This window comes from Pezoporus flaviventris, unplaced genomic scaffold (genome assembly GCF_033815535.1).
Source record: "Pezoporus flaviventris isolate CSIRO_AGI_PZ_B2104156 unplaced genomic scaffold, CSIRO_AGI_Pfla_v1 ptg000096l, whole genome shotgun sequence".
Taxonomy (NCBI): domain Eukaryota; kingdom Metazoa; phylum Chordata; class Aves; order Psittaciformes; family Psittacidae; genus Pezoporus; species Pezoporus flaviventris.
This window is the reverse complement of record NW_026892644.1, coordinates 3,711,201-3,725,638: the sequence shown is the minus strand read 5'-3', so window position 1 is coordinate 3,725,638 and position 14,438 is coordinate 3,711,201. Positions and strand designations below refer to the sequence as shown.

The window sequence follows — 14,438 nt, the reverse complement described above, 5'->3', positions numbered from 1 at the left end:
TTTTTGTTTTAGTTGCAAATCTATTTTTGCTTCTATTTCAGACAAGGAGCTGAAATGGATAAGGTGATGCAGGAGCTAGGGAAATCGCTAACAGACCAAGATGTAAATTCATTAGCAGCTCAGCATTTTGAATCTCAGCAGGTAAACTGACTTCAGTGAAGTAGAATATGCATGTCAAGCAAATACTAGTTTAAAAAGACAACACAAACTACTCAAATTATCACTGTTGTCTTGTTAGGATTTGGAGAACAAGTGGACCAATGAATTAAAACAGTCTACTGCCATCCAGAAGCAGGAATATCAGGAATGGGTGATAAAACTTCATCAGGACCTAAAGAATCCCAACAACAGCACAGTCAGGTGTTTAATTCCTCTGTGATGCTTACTTCCATCTGTAATAGTTCAAAGGACTTGCTCTTACATAATCTTTATTTCAGGTTAGCCATTTAAGTAGGACAGTTGAAGCAAAAGGACTGCTAAAGGTCCAGAGGCAAGGACCTCTAAGAGAGAGTGAGGATGTTTTGGTGTCACAATCTCGGATGCCCATAATAGATGTGAAGTAATAGTGTTTTAATCATTGTACCTGGTATCTGAAATATTTCCAGCTAGTTTAAATACAATGGAGTGTTTTATTTTTATCTTTTTTTTAGCATCCTGTTTTGTATATGGGTCAAAATAGAAATGTTTTGTGTTGTAACTTAATAAATAAGGTTTTGGCTATGATAAATAAGCTGAGAAGAATGTTTTGTTGTGGTTTTTTTTCTTTCTCTGTTATTATCTTATAACTAGGTATTTTGATTAATTTTTATTTCTCAATCTCAAAATGCTTTGTAATTATTTAGGTAAATCTAACGGTGGAGTTAGCTCTTTCTGCCGGTATGCACCTAGAATATTGCATGCCAGAAAGGCAAAAGCTCAGATAAGTGGAGTTCATACCGATAGGTTTAGTCTCTTGACTTCTACAGACTAGCCAAGAAAACTTTGGATAGCTTTCACAAGATATTGTTGAATTGAACAAAAATTAGGGCAAACTTTTCAGTACATTTTTCATTATTTTAGTGATGAAATTAATATTCAGCCCAGCCAACTGAGAGAATCTGTAGAAGGAAACGGAAGAATTTATGAAGAGCAGAGGCTGTTAGAAGAAAGTTTTACTATTCACTTGGGTAAGTAAACTGACGCCAAAATGAAACATCATGACAAATGCTAATAAATAATGTATCTAAACCGTGTATTATTTACAGTATGACTTGTATTATTAACCATGAATGTGCATAATATATACAAACTGAACTGTATTTGTTCTTTGCATAAGTAAGAGGAGGACTGTATGGTGTAAGCTGTATCAAACAGTATCTAGCTACCTGAGAGATACTTAATGGCAAACTTTCTAGAAGCAAGTTTTTATCCACCCTCGCAAGGTACACTAACAGCAAAACATATAGTGGTTAAAAATTGTATTTTAACTATTCTTATGTTTGGTAAGCGAATGTCAGTATTAGGTTCAATTCCCATGATCAATTAACAGAAAAATAGATACCTAAAGTTTTTGCTTTTTGTTTATGCAGTAGAGACTTCTTATGCTGTTTTGACTGCGTTAGTATTTCATCCATAGCCTTATAATAGCGAACAAGGCCTTGCTTTGTGACAGCATGTGAAAATACTGCATTTTTACTCTTACTTTGTAAATTGCTGGTGTGTATGTAAAACAATATATGGTTGAAAACTTTCTTTGAGTATTATTGATTGTATTTCTCTTATAGATCTTTATCAGAAAACTTAGGGAAGCACTTTAATCCCTTGAATTTTAATAACAATCCCAATTTTGCTCTTTCACTGTATGTATTCAAATCATTGATACTCCCTACAGGAGCTCAGTTGAAGACTATGCATAATTTGAGATTACTGAGAGCTGATATGCTAGATTTCTGTAAACATAAACGCAATCATCGAAGTGGAGTAAAACTTCACAGACTTCAAACTGCAATGTCTCTCTATTCAACTTCTCTCTGTGGCCTGGTTTTGTTGGTAGATAACCGTATCAGTTCATACAGTGGCATCAAAAGAGGTGAGTCCTCTAATGGGGTGTATCGTGTCAGTGAAAACAAATGTCACTCAAACTTGCTGTCACAAAAAATATTTCCTGTAGAATTAAAATTGAATGGAGATCTGAATGTTTTGGACGTGGTATTGCAAAAGGGTGGCAAATGCAAAAAGAGATATGGGTAAGGATGGGGGACAGAATTGTGCTCTGATATGCTGATATCTCTCTTACCTCTTTCCTAGGGTTTGTGTTTGAGTAAGGAACATGTTGGAATGAACACTTCAGGGTTGATTTCCTTGCACTAGCCAGAAACAGTTCCCCTTCCTAAAAGGCTCTTTAAGAAATAAATACATTAAAGGTCTCAAAGGTTCATAAAATTGCTATATAGAAGACTTTTAAATAATGCATTAATGCTGTTGTTTAAATAGAAATGCCACGGCTTGTGCAGTCTAAATTTCTGAATTGCAAAAGCGTAGAAACAATTTTCTGCTTCTGTTTTAAAGCTGGGGAAAAATACAAACCTAATAGCCTTTATTTTATGATGGGCTAGAAGCTCTCTCAGATCTTGATGAGATTTTCAAAGGTCTGGTAAACATTTTGATTCTGCATCTTAGGTAAATCTGTTATCCAAAAATGGTTCCATTTGTATACCATCTGAGGCAAGACTGAAAACCATGACTGCAATGTTTTCTGTATGCCTTACAATGTGTAAATGGCAACTAGCAAAATATACCTTTGTACACATCTCTAGAAAACAGCCTTGAACAGAAAGTTGAACTTAGGTGTGAACTTTCAACATTCTGATTTCATTCAGATTATTTTTTGTAAGCTAGATAAATAGTTTCTTCATAGACTTCATGCATTGCCTCACTCAAGTCTCTTGTATTAGGTCTTTGTAGGGCTACTGTTGCTTGGATTTTGAGTAAGTGTAGCACACTCAGACAAACAATAAACTAAAATGAAAGTTAAATATAAGAGAGATTTCTTTGTTTCAAATAAAATGTCTTGTGACCTTGTTTTATCTCAATAAACGTAGAAGACACAATCTTTTGGAATATGAGCTTCTTTCTCCCTTGGTTTTGAACACCAGAATTTAATAAATCTGTTTTGAAAACAGATTTTTGTGGTGGAGATTTAATGTAAAAAGATAAAATACATTAAGAACTTTAAGGAGGATTAGAACAGGTACCTCAAAACCGGAAGTAGCAGTTACTTCATATAGTCTAGCTCCTTGCTAATAGCTTATTTTGGCTCCATTGACTTGCTTGGAGAGAAGGCTGGGCATTAGGGTAAGGAGCTTAGAATACTAGTTACAGAGGCAGTATTTTATGATCCTCATTATCAGTCCAGTATTTCCAAGTCTGATGTAATGCTCACTTATCAGGAAAATGAACTTGCAGTTGTTTTTGGCTGATGACACTTTTCTTCAGCTTTCAGATCAGTGTTTTGAGAACTAAAATGAAAGAACTGTAATTTCAGCTTTCCAGATACACTGTTTATGAACTTTGTTAATAGCTCTCGCTTTTCAAAAAGCACTTGGAATGCTGTTGTTGCTGTTGGAAGTATCTATTATGTATCTTTTAATAAACTACCACAGATTGAAGGACTCCTAGTAATAAGGCATCATATTTACAGCACAGTTACATTTAATGCGCATAATAAGTACATATTATTGCTGGTGTTTTGGGATTGTTTTTTTTTTTTTGTTTGGGTGATTTTGTTTGAATAGCAATAACACTCATGCAACTGTTCTTGGGATTTTGGTGTGCGTATGTTTGGTGCGGAGTTGTTTTTCGTGATTGGCTTTGTTTGCTTCCCAAAGCAATTAATTTCTTTCAAAAAATGTTTTGTCTCTGACATATATATTTTTAGAATTTAAAGAGGAGTATAGCAGGGCTGCTTCTGGTTTTGGAGGGGGTTGTCTTTGTAGCTGGCCTTGCTTGAACAGGAGAGCAGGATTATGTAATGTTACTAAGCACAGCCTTATGACGTGGATTTTAATCTTACTTTTTTCCTAGATTTTGCAACTGTTTGCCAAGAATGCACAGATTTCCATTTTCCTGGAATTCAAGAACAGCTTGAAATTGTCCAGAAGGTTGTACTTAAGGCCAGAGCACAGCGTAGCAGTAAGTCGAAAAGACATCATGGTCAGTAACAACCACAATTACTTTCCTTGAAATAGAATAGCGGTCAGCTGAATGTTTATGTTCCGGGCAAGCTGATTTCCCTTTTTTTCAGTTACCTTATCTGAAAATAATGGAAATGGAATGTTCAAGTTTATTGATAAACTCTGAGAAGTCTGCATGAGATTGTCTTCACAGACACCATGTTCACATGGTGTCTTTTGCTGCCATAACAGAAATACCCTACCAAAAAAACAAGTGTAAATCCTTAGGTTCTGATCATGTGCTCTAACAGCATGGGAAGTGATAGGGACAGGACATTGTGCTGTCATCTGCCGTTTAAACTGCCTGCAGCAACAGAGACTTTATCTGACTTTACATTTAAATAGAAATAAAATTGTAGAAGAGATTTATGACTTCTTTCCCTTCGTTGAAAGTGAGTGCTGAAAACTGAATAATAATTTGACTAAATGTGTATATTTTTTTAGTGCTGACCAAATCCTTGTGAACAGGTTACTTTACAAGTAACCTGTTGCTTTTACAAATGGCTGTGAAATTTTCTGACCATGATCAGTACTTGTACATCATGAAACTTTTGTTTTTTCTTGCAGAGAACTACTTATTTGATTTAAATACATCAGTAACATGAATAGATTTGTAAGAGTACATAGAGAAAAACAAGTTTTCTTTGGAACCTTCATATTGGTGTAGTCTTGAGCAAAATACTGAAAGCTGGTTTTATATTGCTAATTTATGTAAATATCTTTAAATTTATTTCTTGTAATACTAGGAACGAATTTGCTTTAGTTATGTTATTTCAAAAGCAATAGCAAGGTACTATGCAGTTGTGGGACAATTTGGAAAGTTTAGTCTTATGTCTGAGAATACTGTGTTTTCCTTTGTCCAAATGAAGAGGTATTGTAGGATGATTAAGTAAGAAAGCTTATGGTTTGAGATAAGATACAATTCAGTGCCTACTGAAGACATCAAAACCACTTCCTGTCCTTCTCCCTGCTTTTGGGGGACTTTACGGTAACTTTATAGTAAAAATTCAAGCCAGATATTATCTTAGTACGTCAAACTTTCATGGCAGAACGTAACTAATAGATATGTTTAATATTTGTGCTATATATTTATATACAGAAAACAAAAGTAGTGGAAGTGAAGATAAATTAAAGAATATAGAACGAAACCAGTCAAACATTTTGCCGGGTGAGTTCTGTTGCATTTCCCCCCTCTTCTTAAAGCAAATCATGTTTTATAGATGCCCATTTTTAGCTCTAAAGTCAGAACATAAATTATAAACTAAACCCAAGTTGACCTCAATTAGAGGAGAAGGATGTTCTTGTGGCTAAGGCAGAGAACTGGGTGTCAGGACATCTGGTTTCTATTCCCAGCTTTGCCACTGCATCATGTGACTTTTTTAAATAATTATATATATGTCACTGTTGTGATAGAGCAAAACATTTTAGAATGTATTTTTTGAACCTTGAGAAGTATGAATCCATTCCTCGCAGACAAAGTGTCTTCTGTATATACTGTAATTTTTATTAAGGAAAGTTTCTGTGGCATTTGAATATGAATACACAGTTGGGAGGGGGGAAGGAGTTAAATCCATACAACTCAAGATTGATTAAGAGGGCTTAAAATTGCTTTCATGATTGTTTTGGATCTTCTTGATATAAATGGATTATACATCAACTTGGGTCCTTAACAGGTAAACTAGGGTGACTATTGCTGTAGTGGCTTGTGTATTTCTACTTTTAGATGGGTCATTGCTGGGGATTACTACCTCCTTAGCTATTGTCAGAAAGGAGTACATAGCTGTCTTCAGCTGTCCCAATACAAAGGCAGTATCTTAAATGACCAGTGAGAATAGGTTTGAAGAAAGATGTTTATCTGTTGACTGAAACAGTAGGGGTATTGTATACTTACTTTTTCGATCTCTAGCAGAAGGGTAAGATAGTGACCTGCATTTCACCTCCCCTTACTCTTTCTCTGCCTGTGGTAAATGAATACCAAGTGTAAAAATACCCCAGTGAGATATCTTGGTAACTTTTTTGAAACAAGTCTAACTAATCCTCCCATTCCTATGAATTACTTTGAATTCTAATGGTCACTGATACCTTTGTCTTCTAGGACATATCTCAGATGTTATATAACCTACTATCTTTTTCTGCAGGGTTTTTGCATCCTTTATTTTAACCCATCCTTTTTTGGTGTTTCCGCCTCCCACATCTGTCTGCAATTCAGTACTTACATTATATATTTTGAGTATTACACCTCCTCTGTGTTTGTTTTTCTGTTTCATACTATATATAGATCATATCCGCCTGTACTGGCACTGTTATGTCTTATTACACCAGGTGTCTGTGATGCCAGTGAAATCTATCAAAGCAGGAAAGTGAGTGTAGGATATGTTATAGAACAATGATATTCCAGGAGATTTTTAGATCAGTGGGTTTCTAACTTTTTTAATTTCCTTATTTATGTGTTATGATCTCTGTTATGTGTTTGCATTTGCCTTTTGTCTTAACTGACCCTATCCATACATTGTCTAACAATTGTATTTCAGTATAGATCACTACCATATCATCTTGCTTTCCTGGTTTGTATTATTCTGCAGGAGAATTCTACATCACACGCCATTCAAACCTTTCTGAAATTCATGTTGCTTTTCACCTCTGTGTGGATGATAATGTAAGATCCAGTAACGTAACTGCTCGGGATCCTGCAATCATGGGACTCAGAAACATTCTCAAAGTCTGCTGCACACACGACATTACTACCATTAGTATTCCTCTCCTTTTGGTGCATGATATGTCAGAAGTAAGTAAATATAAGGATTTAACTTGGCTTTATCTTTTAGGATGCAACAAAAGTGATTTTTGAAAAGGGTATGTTTCATGCCAGTTTAAGCCACATGGGACAGTTTATGCCAGTCACATACTCCTGCCACATCATTATGTTGACACTCATTTTATATGGTGACCCAAATTAAGAACTGAACCAGTTACAAGCACTTCAGCCAGCTGAATGACTTTGGCTTTTTATTCCCACCCCTCATTTTGGACACTTTGCTTTCTTGGTCCAGCTCATTGCACACTTGTACTAGTACTATTGAAGGATGGGACTACTAGAAGTTTCCTGGCAACATCTCTTGCTTAGAAAGTGTACCTCCAGAGTCTTTGATGCAGTAGTGATACCAGCTCCCCAGTTTTAATTGTTGCTAGCTAGAATCCCTTAAAACTAAGTTTTATGAGAAACAGAACTAGCAAAGCTGGGCTTAGAGTTCTAGTATCCCTAAATAGCACTCTTTACCATCTGAGCCTTACGCAGCAGCAGTCGAATTTCACCTTTGCTCTGAACTGTGGTCTTCACTGCCTAATCACTTGCATCCTTAATTTCTGGCCCTGCTTCCTCTTTTAAGTCCCCCAAACATCAGCTGGGCAAGAAGCAGCATATTGTTAACGCTTTTTGTGGATACGAGTGTGCTTCCTTGTTGTGATGACCTTTCGTATTCACTTCTTCAGCGGACACTAATGTACAACATAAGTGTCTCTTACTTAACTGTAACTTTGAACAGTGCATATTACATTAATACCATTGACAGTCTCTGCACTGTCATGTGGCTCACAAGATACTAGCAGAGATGGGAAGGGGATGGAGAGGCAGGGTGAGAAGCAGTAGACAAACACTGCAGCCATATGCCTCACCTCCTCAGGAGGTGGAAAGTCTATGAACTTAAAAAAATGAGAAAAATAGGATAATACTGCCATTACTGTAACCTTGTATGTGTAATTATAGTCTCTTGTGGGTTTTTCTTAAGTAACCCTTTGATTTTTTCCAGTTATAAATTTCAGTACTGCCTTTCCTTCTTTGAAAGTGCCTGGCTCACAGCAAAATAAAGGATCACCATAAAGGATTACCCTTAACAGTGACTTTTTTTATAGGGGAATTTGATTCGAACGCAGTGTAAAAGTGGCCCCCTTTTGCAAGATCTTTTCAGGATCTATTAATGTGACAGTACAAGCAGTGCAAAAGTTAAAAATGTCCAATTATGAAGCTTCTGAAGGATATACTTCCATACATAAAAGTAGACTTTTAGGAACTGATGATACTATTTCTGAAATTTTCATCTCTGAAGTCATATCAAGACTCTTTGAGGGGGCAGGAATGCAAATAATCAACTTGCAGGATGGCAGCCTGGGTTACTCATGGGACCCAGTTACTGTGTTTCATAAATTTATTCACCTTTTTTCTTAATTGTGTTGCCATCTGACTATATTCTTATCTTTTTTTTCTTTTCTTTAAATCTGGTTAGTTTTAGCTTTCATTTGCATAGCTGTATTTTAATGTGCAAATAAAGCACAACACCACCTGTTCAGTGTACTTTGGGAGTGTTTTGTTACTTGGATGTGTGAAACTGAGGAATTAGCTTCATGCCTAGTGCTGGATTCTTGAAGGGTCCTGGCAAAACAGTTTACCTTTTATATTAAGTTTTAAGTCTTTACAGAGTAAGGAGAAAGTGATCTGTATTGTAAGTGTATGCTTAGCCAAAACTGTACTGTGTGAAATGTATTAGCAGCATTGCTTATTACAGTGCTTTGCAGCTGGCTGACCTAATTTGAAACACACATATGTAACATATTGTTGAGGGAAAAGTGAATAATAACAGATTTCTGAAAGTTAACCTGAACTTGATGCCTTCAGCAGCCCTGGTTTTGAATCTGTGTTTACCACCTACATGAAAACATTTTTGTAAAGTGGTTTACCAGGAGCACAGCTGCAGAGATGTTTGCATGCTTCACTGTGACAGGCATTCATCATGAGTTCTCTTTGTGCTTTTCCCAGAGGTTTTCTTCTTTTATGGATGGAACCATAGCGTTTATAACCTCACAGAAGTAATGAAGTCATTAGATTTTGTTATTTCTATGAAGAAAAAAAAAAGGAATTCTGTTTTCCTTAGTTTTTCTTACAATGAGAGCAACAAAATCAAATTAATCTGTTCTGATCATTAAGTTAAATGAAGGAAAGAAACTGGGTTTGATACTTGACAAAGGCAAAAGCAGACAAGTTCAAATTCAGGCAAATGGGATGTTACTGTCTGCTCACTGTTCTGAACCCGATATAAACTGATACATAAACTGAGAATAAAATGGCTCTCATAGCATTTTTAGCAATGCCATGCTAGAGCTGGCACACTTCTTTAGTAGTTTCAACATAGGAGCTGTTGCTGTTGTCCTCACAGCAGCACTGTGAGAAACATGTCTTTATTACGATAACAAAAATGTCTGGGGGAAAAAAAGTACAAATTAAGGAAGTATAACTGTTAAATATTTATGAACATGGTTTATGTATATAAAGAAATGATTGATGGGTGTATTAACATCAAATACTTGTCCGAGTTTCCTGCCTTTAACTGTATAGCTGCTTATATAGGATTTGCATGGATGTACTTTGAATAAACATCTTGCTAATTCTTAACTTATTAAATTAAACATTGACATTTGGTTTGAAATCTTCATCCCACATGGCATTTATGGACTTCAACATTTTCATTACTTGGTTATGATGTGATCCGCAAAGGCATGAAACCCTTAGCTTAGTAAAAGTGGCAACGCCATGTAGTAAGTCTGTCATAAATTTGTTTGAATCAGAAGGTTTGCAGCACATCTTCCAGGTTGGTGAAGCTTTCCCTCTTCCTCTTCCGGCCCCTTTTTTTTGTTTGTTTTTTATTAAGTAGAAGAAATCTGATAGAAAATCATTGCATGCTAAGGAGTGATGTGGTTTCTGCTAGTGAACAAACCCAGGAGGCCCAGGTGTTCTTGTTTTTTTTACTTGCTTGAATGTTATTAACCAAAACTCACTTTAGGAGATGGGGTGTTTGTTCCCCCCACCTTCCCCCCCATCTCCTGCATTGTATGTTGAATTGGTATGTAACTGACGCTTTATCATTTCCACAACTGTTACTTAGTTTGCGTCTAGAGAAGAATCCTGACAGTGTGGCAAAACCCTGAGAACTTAGGTTTTTAAAGATGGATTAGAATTGAATCACTACTGTGTCATTTTCAGTTCTTGTGGCTTGCATGGAGTGTCATTCTGTATTCAACCTGTTATTTCCATAAGTGCCCACAAGACTTATGTTCCTCTGAAATAGTCCAAGGGATAATGTCATATCCTGCTGTTTCAATCAGTCCTTTAAAGGCTTAGTTCCCTTTACTGATTACGGAAGGTACTTCTGAGTTGCCTTCAGAGCAGCAGGACCTTTCTTTTTAGACAGGTTTTTTTTTATCTAAGCCAAAACAGTGATCAGAACTAACAAGGAATGCCTACATTACTTACGACACATAGGCACATAAGTTATAGGAAAGACCAAGGGTCAAGTATTTCTTCAGAAAGCTTAGAAATGAAGGGAAAAAAAAATGTTGTCCAGCAACATTTGTGTGATTACTCTGTTGTATACCCTAAAAACATCAGCTACTGATGCAGTGATTTACATAATAAAAGCAAGATTTCTGGAAAGATATTTCTACTTTATGCTGGTTTTAACATAGGTAGTGCAAGAGGCTGTCCCATCTAAGTAGGAACTTTGTCTTTCAGAGTTTAGTGCAGCCACGTTCAGTGTACTGTTTGGGGGTCATCGGTTGGCATTCCTCGATAATCTTGCTTCTCAAATAACTTTTTAATCCTGAAATTAACCTCTTTGATAATGGCAGACTGCAAAATAAAGGCTGGCTCTACTGAATGGAAAATTATGTAAGGCTTAAATTTGAAAAGGTGCATAGAATGTTACTTTTGTTTCCACGTCTGTGTTCCTGTATTCAGACTAGCAAGTGCTCCTTTTCATGTTGAAGAGTACATCAGAACAAACAGAAGCATTCTTTCATTGTGAAGCATTTACACTGACTTTCTCTGCTTAGCAATATTTATCTTAATATAATTGCCTTTGTAACATTCAGATAAAGAATGTTTTAATAAACTAAAGCATTTAAATTATTACTTAAATTATTTAGACCAGTGCTTGTACTCATATCTTAAGGTATCTTAAAGCACTGTGGTTTTCATATCCCATCTTGGTATTTAACTTAGGTAAGTATTTGCTGTCTGTTTATATCTGAAACTCCACCATGTGATGAAGATGAATTCTGTTTAGTTTGAGTCTTCACATTAATGTATCTTTAGGGGTGAAGGGCTTCTTCCAGTTCTGCTATTAGAGAGGAGTTTTTTGCTGAAGTTAGCAGGTATGCCAGTAAACCTTAAACAGTCATCAAGAAGAGCTAGGAATTATCAGTTACTTCCGCTAAGGTGTGGTCAGGAATCTGTCTTTGGCTGGCTGAGGCATAAATCTGACAATTATCCATTGGATGTTACACAGTTTTCTGAAGCCCCATAGGGGAATTAAATAACCTTATTTCCAATCATGTTATTTGATTGGAAATAAGGTTATTTCAATCAGTATTATGAACAGTATTTTTCTTCAACATCTCAGCTTAAAAAAACATATAGATTGTTCTGACACTGGGCTCTCCTACCAGTAGGCAGTGGCAGTGCTTTTATGGTCACCTATAAGATATATAGGCCTCTTCATGGCTTGTAATGGTGCTTGAATACCTGCTGGGAAAAATGGGGTTCTATGGCAAAAATGTGTTATTTTATTGTCTTCACTGCTACTCATGTTGGTTAGATCCATTGAGCACTGTGGCTTTTCATTTATTAATTTTTAGGAAATGACTATTCCATGGTGCTTGAAGAGGGCAGAGCTTGTGTTCAAGTGCGTAAAAGGTATGTTAGTGAATGCTTCACGCTGTTTTGGTTGTTTTTTTTTTGTCTATGCTTCATTTGGTGACATCCAGCCTTAGCTGAGGCTGAGTATTTTCATTAAAAAGTGATTTTCAATAATTACTGATTGTTAAAACAATAAATAATTTTCTCTTAAAATTATTAGCTGTCATACGAGGAAGCAGTCTCGGACACTTAAAGACTAAAAATGTGAAAATATCTGCAACTTAAACACAGACAGTAGAAGAAAAATCCTTTACTGCTGCTTTGAGCAGTCTCTAAAGGAGTGCAAAAGCTGGTGATTCTCTGCAGTATAATTTCCAATGGCTTTTGTATTTTGATTGCCTCTATCAATGAGGACTCCCTGCATTTTTCCAAGACTATTCTATAGGCTAATTCATCTCAGTGCTGAAAAGTCCCTGTGACTCAACTTGGTTTCCTGCCTTTCCAAGTGATCTTAGTACTTGCTGCATTCTGTGTGCTGCACTTAAATACTTGAGTCATTTAGAGTATTTAAAATGTTAATAGTGTTAATGTTCTTTCTACACCTACTTGAGGAACCTCTTCCTATTGTGACCTTTAGTAATTCACAATGGAATATCATCCATATAACTATTTTCATTAATCAGGTATTTTTCTAAGTATACCTATTTGCCATGAGTTTGTTCCTTTGGACTTTGTAATTCATACTAGCACAAAAATGCCATATTATAATTTGATCAGTAAATGAGTGCTGAGCTTTTTCCATATAAGTAGGTCCAGATAATCTCTGTTGCTGCCAGATTGCCAGTGTACTTTTGGCAGCAAGCTTGTATTTATTAACGTGGATATGGTCACATCAGAGCTAAAGGAAGTGCTATTTCTTAGTGAAAGCAAGTCATTGAAAGAACTCATAACACACATATTTGGAGAAACCTCACACTTCTTCTGGCTAGTACTGTGCTATACATAGGACTGGTTATTCTGGTCTTCAAGGGTATATTGATTTTCTCCATAATTCCTCATTAGATTTTCCAGTTAAAGCAGATTTCAGTCAGGAGATTGGCTAAGTCTCATTTAAGTGCAATTAATGACATCCCCAGTTAAGGCAGTAAAAATCCTAATTATATGTGAATTATATGTGAAAAATCCCTCATGGCTTGATAATGGTGTAATTGATGGGAAAGACTGCACATAGTATGAATATTGTTTTATAGGTTTCATGATGGAAATGGCCTCATGGGATGGAGGAATTTCTCGGACTGTACAGTTCTTGGTACCACAGGTAGGTTAAATCAAGTTCCTAACCAACCTAGGAGATTGTTGGCAGAAGTTGTTAAATTTCAGCAGATCTAGTTTTGATTTCTTTGCTATCCCCTGCTCTTTTTCTGTGAGCTTATATTAACCACTATGGGTTTGATTCCTTGCCAGTAAAACAAGAATAAGAGGGATTCATGTTTTTTGATATCTTATAGTATCTTCTAAGGATGTTAAATTTTCAAACTGGGAAGTTCACCTTTATAAATCATGAATATATCACCTTTGAAAAAGATATCTTTTTGCTGTTATTTACTCTGAAGAGATGGCTAAACTAACTTGCATTAGGTAAGTTTAGGTGTTTGTTAGTCTTACTGCCTTGGAAAGCTGCAGTGCACCGAGTTCACTCAGGCTTCCCCGAAGTCATTGTTAACTCCAGGTTTTTGAAGGCAGTTGAAATTAAGATTCTGAATTGATTTAATTTGATGTTCTGGCTGATCTTCAGAAACAGGAAGTTTTCCGAAGGTGGCCAGCACCAACTTGTATTTGTTCTAGAAAGTAGTATTGCAGTATAAAAATCAATTATATTAGGAAAGAAATAGCATGTATTTCTTGATGAAGTAGTAAACTGTTGAGCAGGGAGGAAGCCAAGAATAAACTTAAGTACTGAAGTTGAATCTAATCCTGGAATTCAGAGAGCAGGAGTCCTGTAGATAATAAACAGCACTGTCCTGCTTATGCTGGGCAGAAATAATCAATTACTGGAACAAGAAATCTACTGGAAACAGGTATATCCCAGAAATACATAAACAGTATTTGTAGGTCAGTGTTTTCCTTTTGATTGAATTAAATAGAATTATAACACATAACACACAATTATAGTCTTCTGAAAAACAGCAAATCTCTTAAGTATCAAAAACCAAAGAGACATAATTCTTCCAAACTACAGCAAAAATGCCAAAGCTTACTGGTGTGTTTTTTTTAATATTGTTTTCCAGACAATTTCTGAGGAAATGTTTTACCAACTGAGTAATATGCTTCCACAAATCTTCAGAGTATCCTCTACATTGACTCTGACCTCTAAGCACTGAATGTTGTGCAGCAGGCAGTAAGACGTATCATGTTGCCACAGGATGAGATTGCAGAGATTCTGGACTGGAATGTCTCTCCTTTGAGGGATGATGACCCTGAAGTGGTATTTGTTGCAACTTCAAAAATCATGACATCATAATAAAAGATAAATACTGTTTGTA

General features: G+C 35.9%; 1 protein-coding gene across 3 annotated transcripts in view; it reads left to right on the top strand.

Annotated features, from left to right (window-relative positions):
• CUNH12orf4 (chromosome unknown C12orf4 homolog) overlaps positions 1–14,438 on the top strand; it is a 20,758-nt gene extending 6,320 nt beyond the window's left edge. For 2 of the 3 annotated variants that reach the window (XM_061476434.1, XM_061476433.1), the window contains exons 5-14: positions 42–141; positions 239–360; positions 1,060–1,166; positions 1,871–2,068; positions 4,063–4,191; positions 5,311–5,379; positions 6,794–6,996; positions 11,895–11,952; positions 13,146–13,213; positions 14,184–14,438. In XM_061476434.1, coding sequence (XP_061332418.1) covers positions 42–141; positions 239–360; positions 1,060–1,166; positions 1,871–2,068; positions 4,063–4,191; positions 5,311–5,379; positions 6,794–6,996; positions 11,895–11,952; positions 13,146–13,213; positions 14,184–14,276 — 1,147 coding nt within the window. In that variant the 3' untranslated portion in view covers positions 14,277–14,438. The remainder of the gene's footprint in view (positions 1–41; positions 142–238; positions 361–1,059; positions 1,167–1,870; positions 2,069–4,062; positions 4,192–5,310; positions 5,380–6,793; positions 6,997–11,894; positions 11,953–13,145; positions 13,214–14,183) is intronic. The other variant, XM_061476435.1, reaches the window with a different exon arrangement.